Genomic DNA, 24792 nt, shown 5'->3' with positions numbered 1-24792 from the left:
GTGCACCTCCACACCCATCCATGTCCACCACCTTAAACAGTGATCATTTCTTTGTTTGGGGGACATTCAGAGTTCTCTAGTGGCTATTTGGAATACACGTACCGTTCATTGCTGCCGGCCATGGTCACCCTGCAGTGCTGTAAGGCACTACGTGTTTTTCCTCCTATCTGACTGCCCCCTGTGCCTCTCCTCACCCCCACTCCCCGCCTCCCCAGCCTCACAACAAACTTTTGATCTATGAGTGACCAGAGAATGACGCTTTCTACTCTCTTGGTGTCTTAGAAAACAGTTAATTTCATTGAACATTTTTCACGGTCGCCTTGCAGTCCAGACACTGTTGGCCCTGCCTTCATGGCGCTGACACCTAAATAGAAAGCCCGGAGCTTGGGATGAGGCTGCTCTGCTGCCCCAGAAGCTGAAAGGGACTAAGCACTGGAGCTGGCCCTCAGAGAGGCCTGTGACCGTGTCTGCGTCTTGCTCCAGCAGTGGATGCTAGATCACTGTCAGACTCCTTCTGTTCCTTTCCTTCTTCCCCTGGTTGGGACTCTGGTTACAGTGTATGAAAACTGGATTTCCAGAGCAGCAAGAGGTGTTTCCAGACAGCGATTATGTCTGCAGTCACCTCTGAAGTGCCCGTCACTCAATTGATCTTCCGATTAGTTCAGGGAGTAGATCCCAGCTGTCACTGCCTTTTGGGAAATGAGAAGTTCAGTTTATCCAAGTGGGTAGAGGCCTGGCATTCACGCCTCCCAGATAGCCCCTTCCAAAAGGTGGCAGTGGGTCTCTAGTTAGCTTTTGTTGGGATTTGTATGGAATTGCATTCTGTTTTCCAAGTTTCTTCAACTTGTGAATAAGTGATTTTCTTTTTCCAATACCTTTAATTAATTTCTCTAGCCTCAGGACTCTTTTTTTTGGGGGGGATACTGGGGGTTGAATGCAGGTGCCCTCAACCACTGAGCCACATCCCCATCCCTATTGTGTATTTTACTTAGAGACAGAGTCTCACTGAGTTGCTTAGCACCTCGCTTTTCCTGAGGCTGGCTTTGAACTCATGATCCTCCTGTCTCAGCCTGCCAAGCCACTGAAATACAGCTTATTACCCTACCCATTTGTCAGCTGTATTCAGAAATAACTAGAGTCAACATGGCATATACAACCAGTCAATATTTAGGAAGCACCTCCTTTGTATCCATCACATTCTTAAGCCCTTATGAAGTCATGGCTATTATTCCCATTTTATGGGTAAAGAAGCAGACCATGAACCAGGTGTGGTGGTGCATGCCTGTAATCCCAGTGACTTGGGAGACTGAAGCAGGAGGATCACATGTTTGAGGCCAGGTGTGGCAATTTTTCAATGCCCTGTCTCAAAATAAAAAATAAAAAGGGCTGGGGATATGGTTGAGTGGTAAGATACCCCTGGGTTCCATCCCCAGTACCAAAAAATAAAAAAAAGAAAAGACACCCTGTGAGCATAAGTGGTTCTTAAAAAATCACACAGATAGTAGATGGGAGAGATTCATTTGAACCCAACCCTCCTGACTCCCTGTCCCATGGTCCTGCTCTCATAGTCCCATAGTTGGCTGCTCTCTGTCATTTAGTGTCAGAGGACTTTATAGAAAGCCAGTCAAGCTGGGATAAGACATCTGTTTTCGTTAGCTTTTTCACTGCTGTGGATAAAGGACCCAAACAGAACAACTGTAGAGGAGGAAAAGTTTATTTGAGGACTCAACAGTTTCAGAGGTCTCCATCCATAGACAGCAGGCTCCATTCCTTGGGCTCAAGGTGAGGCCGAACATCGTGGCAGAAGAGTGTGGCCCAGGGAAGCAGCTCACATGAGGATCAGAGAGCTGAGCGACAAACTCCACTCAACAGATAAAAATAGACACCCCAAAGGCACATCCCCAGTGCCCACCTCCTTCAGTGACCACTCAGTTAATCCCTTCCAGGGATTAACTCACTGATTGGGTTAAGACTCTTGCAACCCTATCATTTCTCCTCTGAACCTTCTTGCACTGTCTCTCACATGAGCTTTAGGGGACCCCTCACGTCCACACCACAATGGTGTCTCTCCATGCACACGTGCAGCCTCTGTCTCAGGCTCTTGCCCCACTGCTTTGGCCTGGAGTCCCCTGAGTCTCTGGCCCAGGATGTCAGTGCCCCGCAGGGGTGGCACCCGCCTGCTTTCCCATCCCAGCCCTTGAAGGCAGCTCGGGAAATGAAGCTGATCTGACAGTTGCACCCGGGACCCAGTGTGAGCAGCCAGCAAGGCCCTCCTTCATGAGTCTGGGTGGCCCATGGGTCTGGCTGTGGTTGAAAGGAACCTGCCAGATCAGATCAGTGGATGGAGGTGCTGTGAAACAGCGAGGGGGCATTCAGGCATGTTCACTTTCTTCCCAGAGACTTGGCACTTCAGTGTTATCCTGAGTGTTCTTGATGTTCAGACATCCCCGCTCCCGAGTTTCTGGGGCCTGGCACGCACACGGGCATTCCAATAGCAGTATCCTGTTACTGCCAGACTCCAGCTTCTTGGAATAAGCAAAATCATTTCTACTTTTGTGTGCCTATTGGGCACCAAGGCTTGGCAGGGGCGATTCTATGGCCCTGGTCTTCCCATGCAGCAGCCAGAGCTGCAACTTAATACAGCCAGGTCTTCCCCTGCCCGCTGCTGCGATAGAGCTGACATTTATTGGGTGCCGTGTGAGAGATTGTATTAGGTACTTTACATGCGTCGTCTCATGGACTTCTCCGAGAACTTGGAAGGGCTGGGAACATTTATAGATGAAGCAACCCAGGCTCTGCAAAATTCAGGGGTCACAGCGGTAGCAAGTATTAAAGCGATGCTTCAGACCCTAGACTAAATGACTCCAGAGCCTGTGTTCTTTGGATGGTTATGAGACCGACAACCAGGGCTTTCTTGATGGACCTCCTGTGAAACTGTCTTGAATTCAGTAAGGAAATCAGGGCAAGCCCTCAGAGAATTGTGCCTTGGTCTTTCCTAGTCGCTGTGCCAAATCACAGAAGGCCAGGGCAGAGAGGCTCTGGGGAGAGGACTGAGAGTCCTCTGGGTTCTTTTATGAGGTGCTCTTCCACCGACAGTTTGCCCTGGCGGGAGAGTAACTGCCTGGCTGCTCTCTTCTCTCCAGAATGCTTGGGTTAGATCTGGTGGTGCGAGATGACAACGGGAACATCTTGGATCCAGATGAAACCAGCACCATTGCCCTCTTCAGGGCCCATGAAGTGGCCTCAAAAAGGATTGAGGAAAAGATCCAAGAAGAAAAGGTACCCGTTTCCTCCAGTGTGAAGATTTTGGCCGCCAGGATTCCCTTTTGGCTTTGGTTGTTGAACGAGAGGAAGGAAGTCATTGAGAGCAGAAGTAGACACGTTAGGCAGTCATTTGCCTTCTCATTATTAAAGGAGAAACGGCAGAAAGAACGGCCCACTCTATATGCTCTGTTAAGGAAAGACTGCAGAGCTGTGTGTATTCTAAGTGGAAAAAGCAAGGTGCAGGATGGTGTATACAACATGCTGTCATTTCTGTTTCAAAAAAGAATATATGGGGGCGCGGGGGGGAAAGACACGTTTATATGTGCAGAGAGCGACCCTGAAAAGATAGACAAGAAACTGATCGTGAAAGGATGCCTCTGGATAATGAGGTTGCAGGGAGACTTTATTGTGTAACCTTTCTGTGTTTGGTGCATACATTCCTGTTTTTGAAGGAAAAAAATAACATTGAAAAATGAAGTGGAAGATTTTGAAAGTAATAACTGAACATTAAAGAAAAATTACCAAAGCTGTAGAAAAACAGATGAGAAAGAGAGTCACCCATATCGTTACTACCCTAATCTAATCTCTTTGGCATTTTGGTGTATTTTCCAGTTTTTCTGTTTTAATGAGTACAGATTTGTCTTGATTTTCTTTAGTTTATACCTTTTATTTCTTTACCGCGTCATGATGATAGTTAACTGTGTTTCGGCATCCAGTGGCATCCACACCCAGGGTGAAGCCTCTCTCTTGTCAGCGTTCTGGCTGCTGTGACTAAAGGATCTGAGCAGCACAAGTGTAGAGGAGAAAAGCTTTATTTGAGGGCTCACAGTTTCAGAGGTCTTAGTCCCTAGAAGGTAGGCTCCATTTTTTTGTTTCAAAATGAGAGTGGTTTCCATAAAGAGGGTTAACAGATCAGGGTTTTTTTCCCCCTGTTTTTGAGCTTTATCCAGCAGTCTTGATTAAGAGGTAAGAACTTCCTGAATCCACTAAAACCAGGAATCATCGCCTGCAGGCAGAGTTTATTAAATTGCTTGCCTCCAAGGCCCTGCTTGGGACCACTTGATCGTCCAGTGATGTTTATTCCTTGCTCTTCTGTGGGTTGGATCACTGGTCCGCTTCCGTCCACTTTCTTCTGAGTGACCGCTCCCGCAGGGTGTGGCTCTGTTTGATCCTGTCGTGCAGGATGATATCTTTGCCAGCGTTTCCCATTAGCTGAAACCAAGGCATTTCCCTGTCTTTTCCAGTCCATTCTGCAGAACCTGGACGTGCGGGGCCAGGTGGTCTTCAGCACCGTCCACACTTACGGCCTGTATGTGAACTTCAAGAACTTCGTCTGCAACATCGGGGAGGACGCAGAGCTGTTCATGGCCCTCTACGACCCAGACCAGTCCACTTTCATCAGGTAGCAAAGACCCAGATCCCCTACCATTGACATTGCAAAATGCCCGTTTTCAGAAGGGGAGGCAGGAAAAAAAAGGGAGAGGATTTCCAGGCAGTGGGAAGGAAAGTCCGTTGGTCTCGGAGGCTTTTTGCTATTGCTGCTTAAACAGGGCGACCTCAGCCCGTGCACTCCACAGGATGCAGGGGCCACTTGATGCAGGGGCCAGTCAGGACACAGAGGTGAGAACAAAGGGTCCAGGAGACCACAGCGGAGGAGCAAGAGAGGGATGAACAGAGGGTTGTTAGGGCCCTGAAACCAGCCTGTGTGATCCAGTCGTGGTGGACGCATGTCATCGTACTTTTGTTCAAACCCTTAGAATGCCCAAGACCAAGGGTGAATGCGGATGACCCCTGTGTCCTGTGGGGGGGTAGTGCTGCGTTGGTGCAGGTTGGTCAGCTGTAACAGATCACTCAGGTGGGGGACGTGGAGTGGGGAGGCCGTGTGTGCCTGGGGCAGGGGATCTGGGGCAACTCCGTCCTTTCAGCTCAGCCTCCGCGTGAACCCAGAGCCGCTCTGCACAACGAAGTCTCTGAGGATGTTTTCCACCCAGGCCTTGGGGAATGACGCCGGGCCTCTTCACCCTGGAGTGGCGCTCTCCTGGGCTCCTAAGGAAGTGCAGGCTTATTTTCAAGAAGGCAGTTCAAAGTAGAGACTGATGAAATGTTGACTTAAAAAAAAACAGTCTTTGCTTGTGGTGATATGGATGACAAGGGGCAGGATGACTGTAAAAAAAACTAAATTCTTGACTCAGCAAGGCAGAAAGTTCTTTGCAAAGAATGGGAAATGGAAAGAAGGCCCCAGGAAGTAGAGTCCCATAAAGTCTGCCTGTGCCGTCCACCGTCTGCATGAGTGTGCCCTGTGAGGTGCAGCGGGGAGACCCATACCCCTCCTGGCCTCTGTCACGCCTGCCTGTTGAATTACACTGAGTGTCTCTGCTCCTTCCTTTTACCTTGAAACCAGCACTAACAACATCCTTCATTCCCCAGGTGCCTTCTCATTAAGAATAATTTTCTTTTTTTTTTTTTTTTTTTTGGCCAGTGAAAACTATTTAATCCGTTGGGGCAGTAATGGGATGCCCAAGGAAATTGAGAAGCTCAATAACCTTCAAGCAGTGTTTACTGTAAGTTCGCCTTCTGCTTAAAATCCTCTTCTTTGTTATTATGGTATTAGTGGATACACAGGGTAGAGATATGGAAAACACAACAGATAAAAAGAAAAGTCACCCTAATCCTCCTAACAGAAATAACTTAGTTGTTTATTCAGCAACTACTTATTGAGCACCGAGTAGATGTCAGGCACGGATTTTTACCCTGAGGTACATCCCTGAACAAATTGTGTGGGGGGCAGATGGCAATGAACAAATCAGGGAGCAAAAATCCTTGTTCTCAAGCAGCATCGTCCTAAGGGGAAGGCAGATAAGAAGCAATCATTACTTAAGTGACCAAATTATATAGAATGTTATAAGTGCTGCATGCCTCCAGGGGTTGGGGTCATCTTGCTGGGAGAGGCTGTGTTTCAAGGGGCTGGGCATGGCTCAGTGGTAGAGCAGGTGCTCGGCGTGCTCCAGGCCTTGGGTTTGGTCTCCAGCACCCAAAAATAAATCGGTAGGTTGGTCAGGGCAGGCCACCGTGAGGAGACACTTGAGGAAGAACCTGAAGTGGCCGAGCCTGAGAGCTGTGCAGACAGCAGGGCCGTGGGGTGGGAGCTGCCAGACCTCTCACAGTGTCACATTCCCGCAGAAGCAGGATGGAGACCTTTTCCGTGTGCCTATAATTGAAAGGGCATTTCCTTCCCCTTCAAAGTGCTGCTGGATGTAGCTCAGGGCAAAGAAAAGCGATGGGCTACATTTGGGGACATGGGGACTCGCTTTCTCTTAAGTTAGGAACTTTCTGGGCTTCTTTTGCTGTTTTATGACCTCGGTGTTTAAAGTATGCTGTTTAAAGTATGCTGTCCTTGCGCGGCCACCGTCGAGTGCTCTGAGAGACCTCAGTGGGCAGGGACTGTCAGGTGCTCCCTTCAGTCCTCCTCCACCAAACCCACATTTTATCTCCTCATTCTCTCACTGCTCCTAGGACAAGAGAGCCCCAGTTACAGCACCAAAGGAAGGACAGGAAGGATCTGTGGTCCCTGTGCAGGCCACTGTTGTGCTTCCTGTTAAGTCTTCTCTCTGCACAGGCAGGGGCTGGTTGCCATCCCTGGCCGACCCCTCTGGATCTTCACCACCCAGCAAAGCAGGCAGCAAAGATCCGGGAACTCTTCCCCAAACCTCCCTAGTATTTCCTTGGTTCAGAGAAATGTGGGAGTTTTTCCCTAAAATCAAAAGGCCTTTATCAGCCTAGATGCACATTTGTTTTTTTAAGTCTGAAAAAGAATTATTGAATCTTTGGTGCCATCGTAGAAGAGCTGTAGTCCACCCTCCTTTACCCCCGTCCCCTGACACACCTGTAGTTAGGATCACCTAGTGTGTACATTTCATGTCCTGACTTTTCAATTAAAGAGAGGGTGGAAATCATCTCCTGCTGTTGGTTTACGAAAACTTCGTTTATTGCATATTTAATAATGTACATATATATGTGCCATGGTTTATGTAACCGGTCACCTGGAGTCTGGACTCTTAGTTAATAGAGCTCACAGATCCTGGAGTAGGAATTCAGGACGGATGTTAGTGGTGTAGACTCCTGTCTTAGTCACCCAAGATAACTGGGTTGCAGGGGATGGATTTGGAAAACTAGTTCTTGGTTTAGTAAAGAGAATTTGTGCTGCTGTTTCATAGAAAGACTTTGAGGTGTAGTTAAATTATTTCTGATGTGAAGTGAATAAGGTCTGTGAGCACACTCTGGGTACTTGCCTGTCCTTGTGAATGTGAATGGGAGAGCCTCACCACATGGAGCAGAGCCCCCCACCCCACCCCAGCCACACCTCGGGGCCTGTGCGGAACTTGTCTGCCAGGACTGTTTTGAAGACAGGATGAAATGTCACAAACTTGTGTGGATACTCAATAAACGTCAATGTCGTAAGAGTTTTTATTTCATTTAACACTGAAATGTATCCTGTACAGAGACAGGCCCTAAAAGGATATATACCCATAGCAACAAGTGTCCTCATTTCTAAATACCCTGCTTGATTCACTAAACTAGGGATTTTTAAATTGACTATTATCTCGTTTAGAAGTTTTTTTCCTTTCTTTCATTTATTTACTTTTGTGGTACTAAGGATTGAGTCCAGGGCCTCACGCATGCTAGGCAAGTGCTTGACCACTAAGCTACATCCTCAGCCCTTTTTTCTTTTTATTTTGAGACATATGCTGAGGCTGGCATTAAACTTGCAATCCTCCTGTCCCAGCCTCCTGAGCCTCTGGATTTGCAGGTGTGTGCCACCGTACCCGGCTCTGTTTCAGAAATTTGAAGTAGGAACTGGGGAAGAAAAAAGGTGTTGTTTTATAAATATAAAATCATTTTGTCTGATGCCATCATTGTTCTCAGATGATCATGGGGCAGGGAGGAGTCATTCTGGTATTTTGGCATTGAGAAATATGCTCTGCACAGTCTCCATTGTGGAGTGGAAAGAGAATTCTCTCGAAGGTGGCAGTGACCAGCCTGACCCCCTCGCTCTGTGTTCTTTGTCTGCGGCCAGGACCTCAGCAGCACGGACCTCATCCGGCCTCGCATCAGCCTGGTGTGCCAGATAGTCCGGGTGGGCCACATGGAGCTGAAGGAGGGCAAGAGGCACACCTGTGGACTCCGGAGACCTTTTGGAGTAGCAGGTACAAGAAAGGCCCAGAGGCCCGTGTGAAATGGTCCAGCGACTGCGGGCTGCAGTGTGGCAGATCTGCAAAAAGTTAGGGGTGGAACTGGCACAGGACACAGCAGCCAGAGAACTGAAAGCCCTAGAGCGCCCAGTACACTCACATTCGTAGGAGCACCGTTCACAGTCTCCAAAAGGTGGAGCAACCCAAGTGTCCATGCAGGGATCGATGGGCAAGGGAAACAGGGGTATGTGCATTCGAGGCAATCTCCCTCAGCCTCATGAAGGAAGGCGGATCCGACCCATTCTGCAGCAGGCATGAACCTTGAGAACAGTGTGCCGGGGGACATGAGCCAGACACACAGCAGGCATGAACCTTGAGAACAGTGTGCCGGGGGACATGAGCCAGACACACAGGGAAAATACTCTGCCATTCCATTTACATGAGGTGCCTAGAGGAATCGGATTCATAGGGACAGTAGAAAGAAGGGAGGGGGAGGAGGGAGCTGTTGAATGGCTATGATTTCAATTTTAATAGATGGAGAAGTTCTGGATGCCTGGTGGTAATGTTACCGCCACTGCGTGGATGTGTAAAAATGGTTATGATAGTAAATTTTATTTTATGTGTATTTTGCCACAATTTAAAAAAAAAAAAATTTAGATGTTGATGGACCTTTATTTTCTTCCTTTCTTTATGGGGTGCTGAGAATTGAACCCAGTGCCTCAAACATGTTAGGCAAGTGCTCTATCACTGAGCCACCACCCCATCCCCGATTTTACCACAATTTTAAAAACTGAAAAAGACAAGAGGAAAGGTGGAAGACAGACCGGCTGGCCTGAAGGAAGGATGGATGATGTCACAGTCAGTGTCACTCACACAGCCTTTGGCACCTGGGACTGCCAGCACTCTATTGTGGGATGCTGGGTCTTCATCCCACCCACCCACCCCTGCCCCATCCTGTGTTTCCCGCTCTGTGCCCAGCACAGTGTCTCATACAGCAGAATCAGATCCATCTATTGGAATCCTTCCTGCCCATGCCTATGTATTGATTTAATTTCTTTTTTATGGTGCTGGGAAGAGAACCCAGGGCCTCGTATTTGCTAGTGTTCTACCACTGAGCTATACCCACACCCTAGTAATTTTTTTTTTTTTTTGGTACAATTTTTACAAAGTTTCATTAAGAGTTGTTGGGCTGGGGTTGTAGCTGAGTGGTAGAGCATTTGCCTAGCATGTGTGAGGCTCTGGGTTCAAGCCTCAGCACCACATAAAAATAAATAAATAAAATTAAGGTATTGTGTTAAACTACAACTAAAAAACTAAAAAAAAAAGAGTTGTCAACAGGTTGAATGTGAACCTTGCTTCCTACACTGGCTTAGCTGAAGTTTCCTAAGCCTTCCATACTGTGTTGTCTGAGTTGCTCTACAGAAAGCCTTTCTTCCTGCTCCTTAGTTCTTCGTAGAATTATCTCAGACCCTAGTACTTCCTTTTATCTCCAAACAGGTTATCTGGGGAGTAGATTGTGAACACAGAGTTTGTGGCCAACCTGACTATTGACCAAGGTTTGTCACCTCTGCCAAGGGCCCTATCTATCAGCAGCTTCATATCAGCCCACTTATTGATACTTATTAATATTTGAGGCAGCTGGCCCTGCATCACTGTTGGGTTCACAGCTTGACTTTGCTACTTAAAACTGAGTAACTCAAGGGAAAATTTCTAACTTTTCTGGCCCTTAGTTTCCTCATTTCTCTCTTTTTTTTAATTTACTTTTTATTTTTTGGCACTGGGGATTGAATCCAGGGATTTTGTGCCACTGAGGTACATTCCCCGGCCCTTTTATTTTTATTTTGAGATAGGGTCTTACTAAGTTGCTGAAGCTGGACTTGTGATCCTTTTGCCTCAGCCTCCCGAGTGAGTGACTGGGATTACAGGTGTGTGCCCTCATGCCTGGCTAGAATCCTCAATTCTCAAAGTAGGGCTGATATCTGTAGAAGCGAGATACCTGGAAGCCAGCCCAGAACAGTGCTAAGGGCTCTTCTCTGGGGAAGGAACAGGTCACTGTTGGGTCTGTTGTGATGCTCCTGCCCAGGTTTCTGAAGGAAACTGGATGAGAATCTGTCAAAGAGACATATTCTTGACCCCTTCAAGTCTTCAGTTTCTCTCTGGTCTTTTCATTTTTGTGACAGTCCTGACAAAAAAAATATGTATTCCCTGTGACTTTGAATGCAGGCTTGCTAAAAATTCACACCTCAGGTAATCCATGTTGTGGAGATTTTAGAAGGGCTGGTCTACAGGGTGGATCTGAGAAAATCAAGACCTCTTCCTGAGCAGCCTCAGGCCTTGCTTCTCTGCTGGGCTGGGCACCCTGGGAAGGTATCACTGGCTCAGAAGTAAAAGGAGCATCCGTTGATATCTTTCTTCCCGTGTTCTGTGATGGCTGATACTGCCCCTTTCCATGGCGACTTAGTGAGGCAGGGAGTGATTATTTCTCTAATTAAGTTCCTCTCCTGCCTAGTGATGGATATTACTGACATCATACACGGGAAAGTGGACGATGAGGAGAAGCAGCACTTCATTCCGTTTCAGCAGTAAGTACTTTGGCATATCCCGGGTGACTTGAGGCCTGGATCAGCTATTCCAATGCGGTGTGAACACAGAGCCTGGGACAGGTAGCCTTTTGTCATTTAGGGAGGGAGACCGCTGCAGCTGGAAGGTTGTCAGCTAGGAGAGATCCACAGAAGGCTTTATTGGGAGTTCTTCACATTAGACTCTAAGACAGTAAATGGAACTGATTTACTGTCTTACTGACAGTAAATTTCCTGATTGCCTACATATAACCAAAGGAATATGAAATCAAGAGTAAAGTGTACTTCTGTACTGGAAGCCAGAAGAGGTTCCATTCAAGTGTCAGAGATGCTAACACGTGTCCGCACCCTGTTATGTGGAGCAGTGGAGTCACATTGGAGAGAGGGAGCTTCTCAAACTGTCTCATGCATACGAATCCCTGGGACTCTTGTTACAAGGCAAAATTTGATCCAGGAGGTCTGAGGTCTGCATCTGACAAGCTTCCAGGGGATGGCCACGGCACTGGTCCAGGGACCACGCTTTGAGTAGCAAGGGTTTAGGAGGTAAGAGAGTGAAGGCTGACGAGCCCATAGGTGAGTGTTACTGTACACAGGGAAGCCAGCCTGGGACCTCGGGAAAGGATTCCCCCAGAGCTTTATTAAGGCCCCTGCTCTGGGCCGAAGGAGCTGGCGGAACCCTGGGGAGCTGTTAGTGAGCACATCTGAGTCCTGCTGCTGAAATGACAAGTGTGGCCTGAGCATTGGGACTGGTCTGACAGTCAGGCTCCTCTCACCACCCCCACCCTGTGTAGATGGTGGTGGCCTAGGGGAACCGAGGAAGTTTCTGGAAATGACTCCTCCCATAGCCAGTAACTTGCATCTGCCCCACAGAATTCCAGAAAGCAGTTCAAGGACATTTGTGATAATAACTCATGATTTACATATCATATCGCCAATGAGGGGAGAAAGATAAATTATGTTAAAGAAACATTATTTTGGAGAAAATTAGCTAATCACTTAAGAAACATTAGAGCCCAGTCACACACCCTATTCCAATATAAATTACAGATAATTAAACCTATCATTTGTAAGAACTAAATCCTTCAATACTATAGGAAAAAGTCTTATGTAACAGTGATATAGAAAGGTCATTTTAAGTCACACACCCAAAGTGTGTCTGAAAAAATAAAATTGATGGGTTTATCCAGCCTGCAAATTGAAACAACTTATACACAAGAAAAGACAATGTTTACAATATGTATTAGAGAGATAAGAGAGTATCCATAATATATAGAGAGGGCTGGCGTTGTGGCTCAGTGGTAGAGCACATGCCTAGCATGCGTGAGGCACTGGGTTCAATTCTCAGCACCGCATATGAATAAGATGAAGGTCCATCAACAACTAAATAAAAATTTTTTAAAAAGACTTAAAAATTTTAAAAAAATAATAAAAGTTAGTAAGCACATATAAAGGAAACAGACAAATTCAAGAAAATTCACTGAGGATCCATGAAGTGCAAAGGAAACAAAGTTCAGTGTTGGGTTTGAACATATTTAAAAAATATTCAGTGTTAAGAACCCAGTATTTGGTTGGGCACAAGGAAACACATATTGCTCACAGGCTTGTAAATTGTTGTTTTTCCTTTATTTTGGGGGGGGGGGGGGCGTACCGGGGATTGAACTCAATGGCACTCAGCACAGAGCCACATCCCCAGCCCTATTTTGTATTTGATTTAGAGACAGGGTCTCATTGAGTTGCTTAGTGCCTTCCTAAATTTCTGAGTCTGGTTTTGAACTCTCCATCCTCCTGCCTCAGCTGCCCAAGCTGCTGAGATTACAGGCGTGCGCCACTGTGCTGGACTTTTTAAATGTAAATTGTTAAAAGCCTTAAAATTTAGATATTGCAAAGAACATCTTTCATAATTAATAATGGTTATTTACCTGGTTTAACTATTTATGATTTCACCCTTTTTGTTTGCTTCCTAGTTTTTTCACAATAAATATATGTTAAATGTGAGTTTATTATTTAAAATATAAAGATCCTAATCTTTCCATTTCAAGTTCAGTTCTTTGGGGCTGTACTAAATGTCTTGATGCAGATTGCCCCCAGTAAACAGTATTCTCCTCTTTCATCCAGAGGCTGCTGTTAATTATTTTTAAAATACCCACTAACCTGGTACCCTGCAGGGACACAGACCTTCCATGGATAGGCTGAGGTGCAGATTTTATGTAAGATAGTGCTGATATTAGTTAGAATTTCCACATCCGTGAGTGCTCTTCCTGAAACACACGCAGAGGCATGCGTTGCTTGCCTCTTGGAAAGGGTGTGTTCTGAGGTGCGCGCCATTGGGCAGTTTCATCATTACACCCACACTAGAGAACATGCTCACACAAACTCAGATGACCCATCGTCGCCAGCTGATATATTCTTATGGGCTGCTGTCACATATGCAGTCTCTCATGAACCAAAATGTCATAATGTGGTACATGACACTCAAACATAAATATGTATGTATTATATATAAATACATTTAAATAAGTATGTTAAATAATTATATTGTTTAATACAGTGTTAATGTATTCCTTTGTTATACTTATGAATATATTTAATATATTAACCAAATGGCTTGGATGAATATAAATATATATAAAATGTTTCGGGTACTTTAGGCGTATGAGTATGTCTTTGCTGTCCATGAATGCTGCCCCTGTTGTATACTTATATTATATTACGTGTGCATTGTGTATATATTTACTATTGTTATAAATATGAATCTTCGTGTTAGGAGCAGCATTCATGGGTATGAAGATGTCTGAATATTTATGTTCATTTCTGCTGTGGGTTCCTCCTTTGGTCACGTGCCTCCCTGCTGGGTTCTGAGCCAGCGGCCATGTAGCAGTGGTGAGCCCTGAGGTTGTCCCCATTGCCTGTTCTGAGTCCCCAAGGAACCAGCCTAATTTGATGACTGCTCACAGTCACTGTGAAGTGTTCGCATTTGCAGTTGTGGCCTCTGGCATTTCACACCTGTGATTTATGGCAAGAGCTTTTGTAACCTGCTGTGGTGTTTGAGCCTAGAAAGTTCTGGTAGCTCTAGGGAGAGTCATTTGAAGAAAACAGCTTGGATTCTGGCAGTCCCAGGTTCCAGTCACATGTTTGCTTTATTAGCAGGGTACCGGGCTCTCTGCAAGGACAGCTGGCCTGGGAGGCAGAGGAGAGGAGAGGCTGTTGAGCAGTGCCAGGCTGATAAGCAGGCACTGATAGCGCCTTCCAGAGAATGGGCCTTTGGGTCCTTTGACCTCCCTCTAGGAGCCTCAGCCTGATGAGATCATGCGATGGGGTTTGTTTGCAGTGCCCCTCCCGTTGCAGTCGGTCCTTAGTGTGGTTTGTCATCGTGTGGGAATCAAGCACACCTTCCAGGTGCCATACACAGGGACCTCTCCTGTACACGGGGTACTGGGGTTAGGCGGGGCCTCAGAAGGCACCCGAACCAAGCCCCTTTCCCCACAGAGGAGGAAGCCGAGCACGCTGTCAGGTAGAAACGGGACAGAAGCCAGGTCTCCTGCCCCTCTCACCAGTGTGAGATCTGCAGTTCCATCCTGGCAGCCACCTCAGGAAGGCCTCTGAGCATTGCCTCTGATCTTACTTTACAACATTTTTGTTTTTTTCTTGGGTTTGCCTCATGTCATTTCCAAGAAGAATTTAATGTTTAAGACAAATAAACATTATTTTTCTTAAAAAAAAATGTCAAGGACAGAAGTATAATAACTTCTTTTAATATCTATTTTATTTCATTTTAGCACTAAGGATTGAGCCCAGGGCCTCATGCATGCTAGGCAAGTGCTTTACCACTGAGCTGTGTCCCCAACCTTATTTTAATTATCTTAACCGGCTTTATTTTCTGTTCTGGGATTGGGCAGCACCTCATTCCACAAAACGGAATAATTTTCCGGATGAGCTGAGCCCAGGAGTTGATTATATAGACAGAAAAGGGCTGAACAAAGCAGAAACAAAAACAACAAGAGGATTGGTCATTTCAAAGTTACTTCCCTTTCAAAGTCAGGGGCAGCAGGACAGGACAGTAGGAAAAACAACGATTGACTAGTTTAACATTGTTACTTTAGTAGTATCTCGAAAGGTACCTTAGGACCTTTATGGTGGAAAAGATTAAGGCAGAGAGTGCTTCATGGTGCCGAATGAAACGGGCCTGTTTGGGAAATTTAGCTGTTTTCTCTTTCTCTCTCTCCTTCACCCCACCCCCACCCCACGCCAGGCCCCTCCAGATTTCTGGAAGGTCAAACGTGCAGCTTAGTTTCAACTCCATGAACTTTCAGCTGGGAACTTCACCATGAGTGATGCAGTTTTGATTTCCAGCCGGATCTGGGGTCCTACAGGAGCTTACTCCACAAGAGTGGCTTCCTGTGGTTTGTATTTAACCTGGAGTCCTCTGGTTGGGTTTGGGGTGTATGTTTCCCTGAGACCCACCATGATCTCGTGATCTGAGGTTGTGCTAGGGGACCCTCTGTTCTTCCCCTTTTCCTCCTCACCACGTCTGTCTTTCCCAGAATTGCCATGGAGACCTATATTCGGCAGAGGCAGCTCATAATGTCACCCTTGATGACATCGCATGTGACTGGAGAGAATGAGCCACTCACTTCAGTCCTGAATAAAGTGATAGCAGCAAAGGAAGTGAATCACAAAGGACAAGGTACAGCACCCTGTTCTGGGCTGAGTGGGTGGGGACTTTGGCCAGGGTGGGAGAGGCTTTCAGAGCTGGGCCTTGGACTCCTGCCCTTTCACTATCTCTGATACAGAACAGCTCCTGCTGGGGACCACCCACCTCAGGCATTTAATACCCAGAGCGTGGAGAGCACACCAGTGTGAGATCACAGCTGAATTTGGAAATCCTGTGAAACACATTTTTATCCCATGAGACTTTTCTTCCACCCCACATTCCCAGTGTTGATGCTCTGTGAGTGCACCAAGAAAAAGAGAATCAGAAATAACTAGGTTCTACCCCTGGATAAGTTTATTCCATTCCATCTTCTAAAACTGAAAGGAGAAGTACAAATCAATATGCATTAATGTAACATAATATAATAATGTATAATTTTACATATAACCATAAAATATCTCATGAAGCTTCCTTAGGTACTTTTAGTACCTCCATGTCTTATTCTGTTGACAGAACTTTAATAAGTTAGAGAAGTTCTGCTTATGGAAACTCATTTTTAAACTCATATAAGGAAAAAATACCTGAAATTTTAAAGTTAAGATTCCAAGATGGTGACCCTAATTGGGTAATAGTAAAGATTGAGTCTTTTTTTTTAATCACCCTATAATTGTCTTCAGAAATAGAAGCAGATATGTTTAGTTTCTTATATTCACAATATATCCTGAGTGGGAAAGACAGGTAAACTATAAATAAGAAATCTGAAAACAAATAGCTAAATGTATATGATATTTTGGAGCGCTTAATCTAAGCATCTTAAATTAAATAGATTGCTGTGTATATATGATTTCCTTTTTTCTTTGAAAACTAGAAGTACCATTTCCTTTTTTGCTGATGAAGAATAGAACAAGCACTTTTCAAATGTTTTCAGGTTCTGCACAGATATGTTTGCAGCTGCATAATATTCCAGTGCTTAAAAAAAAAAAAGTTGCAGCAAACTTAAAGATCTTAATTGGTTTCATTTTCTCTTGGGGAATTGTGCAACACTTCATTCCATAAGTGTTCTGGTGGTTTGAACAGGAGAGATTGGCATTACAGACAGAGAAAGGCTTAAGAAAACACAAAAACAAAGAGCAATTGGTCATTTCAAACTTACTTCCTTGTCAAGTGGAGATAGGACAATAAATGACTTGCTCTCCTCAGGTTACTTCTGGTTACTCTTTGTGTAAAGATTAAAACACTGGGAGCTTCATTATCATGCTGTCTGAAACTGGCCTGTTGGGGAGATTCACGGTTATCTCCACTCCTGATTTCCCGGATGGTCAGAGAGTACATGAGTTTCATTTTGAGGATGTGTACTTTAACATGGGTGATGCCATTTGGTTTTTAGCATGGTGTGTTGGGGCCCTGTTGGAGCTCCGCCCAGAAGGATGGCCTCCTGTCGTTTTGATTTAACAAATTTAAGGAAATTAAATCCCCTAGGTAAACACCTAAGTGCTTTCTAATTTACCATAGTAAATTTAAATTCTTCTGCTATGATGAGCTTTAGACTGAAGCTTTTTGTATATTTAGGACTGCCTCCCCAAGAAAATTCCCCAAAGTAGGATTTAGGGTCCATTGGTGGAGACACACTTAACCAGAGACATAATGTGGCCAGATGGCCAGCCAGAGGTTTCCCCCAGGGGTCCTGCTCCCCAGGCTGGAGGGGGACCCCTGCCTTGCACTTGGCTGCACTGTCCCAAAAATTGAGACCTAAAAATCGGAACCTACTTGAAAGGTGAAAAGTAGCCTCCCCTTGTTATGTGGCCTGTTTACTTATTTATTTATTTGCTTTTGAGGGGGGTCTCTCTGGGTTACCTGTCTCAGCCCCCTGAGTAGCTGGAATCACCCGCCTGGCCACTGCTCCCAGCTACCTTACTCTTTAGTTGGCGCTTGAGGGCGAATCTCTACCCTTCATCCATATTCATGAGTTTTCGGAAGTTTCCCTCTCAGTTTTATGAGATCCTTATATAATGAAAGTAATAAGCTTTGTCTTATTTAAGACACACTTTTGCAACTTCTAGTTTGCTAAATATTTGTAAACTTCTCATTCTTCTCTCTGAATTGTCTGTTCATTTCCTGTTTACTTGTGTAGAGGACTTTTTTTTTTTTTTTTTTCCTGCGAAGGGGATTGAACCCAAAGACACTTAACCACTGAGCCACATCCCCAGCCCTCTTTATTTTTTATTTTGAAGCAGGGTGTCACTAAGTTGCTTAGGCCTTGCTAAATTGTTGAGGCTGGCTTTGAACTTGCAATCCTCCTGCCTCAACCTCCTGAGTCACTGGAATTACAGGTGTGTGCCACCACGCCCAGCACTTGTGAGGATCTTTAATTTCTTATAATGATGATGAATTCAAATATCTTATCATTTTGTAGTATATTTTTTAGAGTTTTATGCTTATGAAAGCTTTTAGTTTGTATGTGGATAACTCTTTTTGCTTTTGTAATTTGTGTCTCTTTTTTAACAGAGTTCATTCTCAGAGATGGCGTAACTACACATTTACTCTTTTAATTTCTTGACTTTTTTCCTATTTGCTTCCTTGTCATCTAAGGAACTTGTTTTGTATGAATGTAGGATGCAAGAAGTTAAATTGATTCTGCTATAAGTAGCAAGAAATTGATCCCAGCATATTTATGGAATTGGTGTGTGTCTGTCCATGTGTGTCCCCCCCCCCCTTTATCTGGAGAGTGGAGAGGCCTTTTGTCATGCATTAAACTGCCTTTTACTACAGTACTTAATCTGTTTCCAGCAATACATACTGATGGCTTCATATAGTATTATAGCTTTACAACATATTTTGGTATCAGCTTGGACTGTCTTTATTTCTTTTCTCCCACCCATGTAAGGATCTGTTCCTATCACTATCCAATTCTCAAAGAAATCCTATTGTGATTTTGATGGGAGTGTCATTAAAATTGTAAATTAAGTAGGGGATAATTTGCATCTTTACAATAAGGTCTCTGTTGTTATTATTATGCAACTCTTGTTTTTCTCAACATTTCTGTGTGTGTGTGTGTGTGTGTGTGTGTGTGTGTGTGTGTTATATAGATCATCCAGAAAACTGAAAGTTTATCTTTTCTTTTCTTAAAGGACTTTGGGTGTCCTTGAAGCTATTGCCAGGTGACCTTTCGCAGGTTCAGAAGAATTTTTCACACTTGGTGGACAGATCCACAGCAATAGCCAGAAAAATGGGCTTTCCTGAGATAATCCTTCCCGGTAAGCTCTGCACTCGACCATCCATGTCCTCTTCCCTGTGACAACTTCCTCCAACAGGACACGTGAGGCCATCGGGGTCCACAAGACTCAGTGGCCCCGGGATGGTGGCGGTACAGAGCTCCAGCACCCTGGAAAGCTACACCGTAGGCAAGATCAAGAACATGCTCTTACTGGAACTCAAAGCTCTCTCCCTCTGTTCTGCACAGACCCTGGCAGATGCTTCCCTAGCTAGACTTCAGACAGGAGTGGACACGGCCCAGGGCTCCCCCTGCAGGAGGCTAACTGGGCTCCTTGGCATGTCCCCAGCGCTGGCTCCTTGCTCTGCTCCATTTCCTTAAGCCCCTACTGTGTCCTGGCTCTGCCCTTTTCTGTGGTGACGGGAGCATAGACATTCGTCCTCAGCATCTGCACTGGTACCTTGCGTTCCGGCAGTCCAGGGCTGGTGCTCCTTTGCTGCGTTTTTCTGGAGGATGGGGTCTCATCCATGCAGCCGCACGGTTGAAAAGCTGAAATTCCCCCTTTGCAACTCACAGAGTTAGTGAGAAAGACCTGCCATTTTTTCTTGAAAGACCTCTAATCCATTCCTTCGTTCATCTCCGTCACCTCCACCAAGCTGGCGCTGGGGTTTCTGCCCTAGACAGATGTGAAACTTCCCAGAGCGGCTCTTCCTGCTGACTCTCCCCCTCCCCAACCTGTGGCATGGACGAGGTTCACCTGAGCTCACCCCACTTCCTCTCACTCCTCCTTGCTGATAGCATTGATAGACTTCCATTTGTGTGCAGGATAAAGATACAGATTCTTAATTTGTCCGGCCGGCCTGTGCGGGGAAGGGATTTGACTTTTATCAGTCTCTGAAGCCTCGTCTCACCCTGTACCTCTCCCACCTCTGCCCTTTCCACCAACTCCTCTCTCAGCCCATGATATCGGCTTGAAGGAAAGATCCCCACAGCGTCCAGACAAGGTCATTGCCCACATTTTTAACATAACCATGCGTTATTTTACCTTGGGGAGACCTGAGATGCATCATTGGGTAATTTCACTTTGTGTGGACATCATAAAGTGCATCTACACCACCTAAAAGACTGTGACGTCACTAGACAACGTGATCTCGTGGGACCACTGTTATGCATGTGCTTCACTGTTAGCGGAAATGATGTTCAGCTCCTGACCGTGTTTGACATATGACCAATGGAGTTGCTGTGTCAATTAAGGCTCTTGGCACACACTGTCAGGTTCTTTGTTGGCAGAGTATGTCTATTAAGATGTCAGGTTGGAATGTTCTAGCAGTCCCCTTTTCTTCCCTCCCAGCCACTGTGGGCAGTATCATCTTTTTAACCCCAAAAGGGAAAACTGATAAAAATGACACCTGTTCCAAATATGCAGCCCAATTTTTCTTGTCCTGCTATCAGGTTTTAGTTTTGTTGTTGTTGTTATTGTTGTTGTTGTTGTTGTTTTTACATTGGGGGCAGTTTGATGTCATGCAAATTTTGGAGTCATATTTTTAAAATCCTGAGTCCTCTCATCCAGGAATTTGAAATGCCTTTCATGTATTCCAGGTGTCTGTGGGAGCCACACATGTATTAATTAATTAATTTTAAATTTGTTAAAATATCACAGTCTCCAAATAACGATGTGAAAAAACCATCTTGTCACTGTACCCTAACAAAATATACATGTGCTCGTTGTTAGTCAACAGTTATCACCAAGTGGAGTGAGGAATCACTGTTGGTATCTAGAGCAGTAAGCTGAGAAACACGTGTGGAAGTCTTCTGCTGAGAGCAGTTTGTTGTAATCGGAGCATTTCACTTTTTCTTTCTCTTTTATGTCTTATTCCATCCCCCGAACCTTTGAAATGACTTCCCTCAGCAGCACTCACAGGGTGGGTTGTCCCGTTGCAGGAGATGTTCGGAATGACATCTATGTCACCCTGATCCACGGGGAGTTTGACAAAGGGAAAAAGAAGACGCCCAAGAACGTGGAGGTGACCATGTCTGTGTTTGATGAGGAGGGCAACCTGTTGGAGGTAGGTGTCACGGAGTCCTGCCGCTTCACACCCAGCGCTGTACAGTGGCGGTGGACTTCCCCGCCTCATTGTAGTTATTCTCCACATCAGGGTGGATTGCATTTTTCCTAAGGGAAAGAAATAAAATCTGATGATCGTTGACCAGTTTTACTAGTGAACCTGCTTAGACTCTTAATTTGATTTTTCTCCTATGCGAAGAAATAGCTCCAGCCACTGAGGGTTTTAGGAAGGAAACCCATGTCCAAGTGGTTCACCAAGCCAAGTCACTCTGTGTCAGAGGGACAGGCAGAACGCGTTGGGCCATGGGGAGGGGTTTTTTTTATGTTCCTATTATTGATTGAGCCCTTGTGCCGCATGAGTTCATTCCAAGTACACACCTTCCCTTGTTGGTCATCTCATAGCTTTGCTGACCAGAGTGGAAGTGCCTACTGAGGCCAGGTTCTCCAGAACAAGGTAGTTCATTACTAGGAAGAGACACAGCCCTGAATTTGAGCCATCATGCTGAACCATTACCCCAAGTCCCTAAAGCAGAATGCAGACCCCAGAGAGAGACCATTCTCAGATGGCAGAGCGTCCACACGTGAGACCTGCATCCTAGTCCCTGTCACCAGGCCTCTGTTCCCCGAGAGAGGAGAGAGAGAGGAGAATGTGTGCCTCAGGATGGAAGAGAGAACAGAAATCTCAGGACGGAGGAAGAGTCACACAGTGTTTGGTCCTGAGCTGCTTCCAGGTTTATATGCTTAGACCTTCAATGGAGTAGGAGAAATTCAGTCTGGCTCTGTTTATCAGCCCCCAGATGCCAGTTAGGGACATATGCTGGGCATGGGGGCTCCTGCATGGTGTGTGGGAAGCTCTTTCCTAGACCATAGCATCCTCTCCTAATTTTTCCTTTCCATCCAAAGAAAGCCATTCATCCGGGTGCTGGCTATGAAGGCATTTCAGAATACAAATCAGTGGTCTATTACCAGGTCAAGCAGCCCTGTTGGTATGAGACTGTCAAGGTGAGTATCTGCCATTTGCAAGACTTTTTATCTGTTAAACCTCCCTTAGATTCCCGTCTGCTCTTTAACCGCCGAATCATTTCTAACCTTTCCTGAAGTTTTAGATAAGTTGCCTTTGTGTGCAATAAGAAATGAATTGGTAGTCCTAATTCTGATTCAGAACCTCTATCTTTAATAAAAATTCAGCCCTCTTAAATAACAGTCTCATTCATAAATGTAGAGAAATTTGAATAGAGAAACTCGTGGTTGGCACGATGCAATCAGCTTGCCAAGATGGTCCAAAACTAAGCGAAAATTTTCACACTCTGCAAGCAGTTTCCTAACATGTTTTTCTTCTTGGCTCCTACCCAAGCTTTCCGGGCCTCTTTTCAATTTAAATATGGGTCTTACAAATTCCAACATGGTTTTCAAATCAGGCATCTCCTTTGGGTCCCACAGAGGCTTGGGCAACTAAGCAAACAGACTTTGTAAAGCCCTCTTCCTGATGAGGAGACTGAGACTCGAAGAAATTAAGGGACACCCAGGATCCTAGAGCTCCTTCTGTCCGAGCTAGCCCTGGAGCTGCCTCTTCTTAACTTGAGATGTCGTGGGTCCTTTCCGATTGTCGGGGCCATGTGAGCTCTTCATAGAAAACGAAAAAGAAAGTGGCACAAAACCCAGAAAGATTGCACTCATATCTCGAGAGAGAAGCAACTAGTGTCAACTCTTATCCATCTAGTTTCGTGTTTGGAATGACACTGCTCCTAAAAAGTTTTATGTTGTGCTTTTTGTGTGTGTGTGTACCAGGAATTGAACCCAGGAGCACTTAACCACTGAGCCAAACCCCAACCCCTTTTTTTTGTATTTTATTTAGAGACAGGATCTTGCTGAGTTGCTTAGGGCTTTGCTATGTTGCTGAAGCTGGCTTTGAACTTGTGATCCTCCTGACTCAGCCTCCCAAGCTGCTGGGATTACTGGCGTGGGATTACATGCCCAGCTAGGTTGTGCTTTTTAAAGGTAGTTATCTCAGGTAGTCTGAGTTCTCCAGAGACAATTTTTGGATGTTTATATAATGCTCCATTATATGGTCATACCAGAATTTATTGAACTATTCACCACATATTCCTGCCCTTTCCACATGGCTTTTCTCCTGTCCCCTCTGTGTATAAAGAACAGAAACCTTCCTTGCCCCCGTGCTTTATCTTTTCCTTCTGTTATGGCCCCTGATTATTATCAGCTCATGGACACCTTGCAGTCAGAAAGGTCCTATCTAGACCTCAAAATACCACTTGGGAGTATTTGATGTTTCATATTGGAGTAAATGCGAGAAATCCCGCATAGCTCCATACCCTGAGTCTATGATCAACAGCAAGATGAACTTCTCCTGAGATTCTCATGGTTTGAAAATAGTTCGATCTCCTGTGAATAAAACCTTGTAGCAAGTCTCACTCTAAGCATGCCTGCTGTGGTAAGATCCTAAAATTGAGAGTCTCATTCTCGTTGTATCTCAAAATAGCTGGGAGTGAGGATATAGAATGTACTCACATGAAGAAAGGATGCAAGTTGAAGATGGTGGCTGTGCTAGGTACCCCGATTTGGTCATTCCACGAGGCCTATGTGAATCAAAACATCATGCTGTACCCCACAAATATGTTCATTATGTCAAATAAAAATAAATTCATTAAAATGGAGTCTCCTTCTAGGCTGGGTATGTGGCTCAGAGGGAGAGCGTTCGCCTATCGTGTGTGAGGCACTGGGTTCGATCCTCAGCACCACATAAAAATGAAATAAAGATCTTGTGTCTACCTATAACTAAAAAAATAAATATTTTTTAAAAATGGAGTCTCCTTCTGTAAAATGAGCCTCGGACGCCAAGAGCTAGGTGTCTGTAAACCGTAAACTCCTTGCCGTTTTGCAGGTATTCATCGCCATAGAGGAGGTGACACGCTGTCACATAAGATTCACCTTCCGACACAGATCATCTCAGGAATGTAAGTATTAGGAGGGCTGTGACATATTTCCATTTAAAAGAGAAAAAAAAAAAATGGACTCTTCCTTCACAATGCTTTTGTGGATCAGGAGAATAAGCTACTTAGAAACTAGATCTTGGGCAACTTTATTTCAGAATTCATTGGTGCAAAGGAAGTCAGACCAAGGATTGTGCCGGGCTTCCAAAAATCTTTATTATCACCATCTCTCAGAATCCCTCCCCTGCATGTGTCATGGAAGATGCTAAGAGATGCCACGTGGCAAAAGGGTTCCACTGTGAGGCAGGTGTCGGAGATGCTGCACGTTATGTTTGCCTCTGAGACTTTCTCAGTGGGGGATCTCCAAGCTCACCACCACCGAGGTCTCTGTGAGCAGGCATATGCGAAGCCCTGTTTGCACACTGCCTTGCTTAGTGCCCACGGTCATCTGATGACACTTCCTGCTTTGATGCACATTAATACCACAGAGCATAAGGCGCAGCAAGGCCAGGTCCTGGCTAGGATGGGACAGAGCTGCGCTGGGGCCTAGGCATCCACTCCAGACACACAGAGCCAGATCCCGAGCGTGAGAACTATTTTATTCCAGGTTGTGGAGGAGCCCTGAGAGGTGGCCTCTGGTCGGGGTTGGGGGTTTTGTTTTGGGGTGTGCTCATCATAGCTTTATCCATGACACCCAGCATTGGAATGGCCCAAAAACCATCAGCAGGAGAGCTGGTAGAGGGGTGGTATAGTCTTGCAGTGTGTCACTGCTCAGCCACCCCTGTCCCTGCAGACCCTAGAGCCATGCCTCAGATGAGAGCAGGTCACAAGGTCCCAGCCACAGAGGTCAGGGTAGGTTAGCAGCGAGCCCAGAGGCTGGCCCAG

At 45.5% G+C, this 24792-nt stretch overlaps 1 protein-coding gene across 1 annotated transcript in view; it reads left to right on the top strand.

The window, feature by feature from the left end:
• The window catches only part of Dock5 (dedicator of cytokinesis 5), a 187188-nt gene that overhangs the window by 88108 nt on the left and 74288 nt on the right, over window positions 1-24792 (top strand). Inside the window, exons 7-16 of the mRNA XM_076853574.1 lie at window positions 3144-3279; window positions 4509-4666; window positions 5744-5825; window positions 8339-8468; window positions 10963-11035; window positions 15574-15716; window positions 18812-18937; window positions 20836-20960; window positions 21863-21961; window positions 23859-23931. Coding sequence (XP_076709689.1) covers window positions 3144-3279; window positions 4509-4666; window positions 5744-5825; window positions 8339-8468; window positions 10963-11035; window positions 15574-15716; window positions 18812-18937; window positions 20836-20960; window positions 21863-21961; window positions 23859-23931 — 1145 coding nt within the window. The remainder of the gene's footprint in view (window positions 1-3143; window positions 3280-4508; window positions 4667-5743; window positions 5826-8338; window positions 8469-10962; window positions 11036-15573; window positions 15717-18811; window positions 18938-20835; window positions 20961-21862; window positions 21962-23858; window positions 23932-24792) is intronic.

Source organism: Callospermophilus lateralis, chromosome 4 (genome assembly GCF_048772815.1).
Source record: "Callospermophilus lateralis isolate mCalLat2 chromosome 4, mCalLat2.hap1, whole genome shotgun sequence".
In the NCBI taxonomy this organism is placed as follows: domain Eukaryota; kingdom Metazoa; phylum Chordata; class Mammalia; order Rodentia; family Sciuridae; genus Callospermophilus; species Callospermophilus lateralis.
Note: the sequence above shows the minus strand (reverse complement) of the source record. Positions and strands in the feature narration are given on the sequence as shown.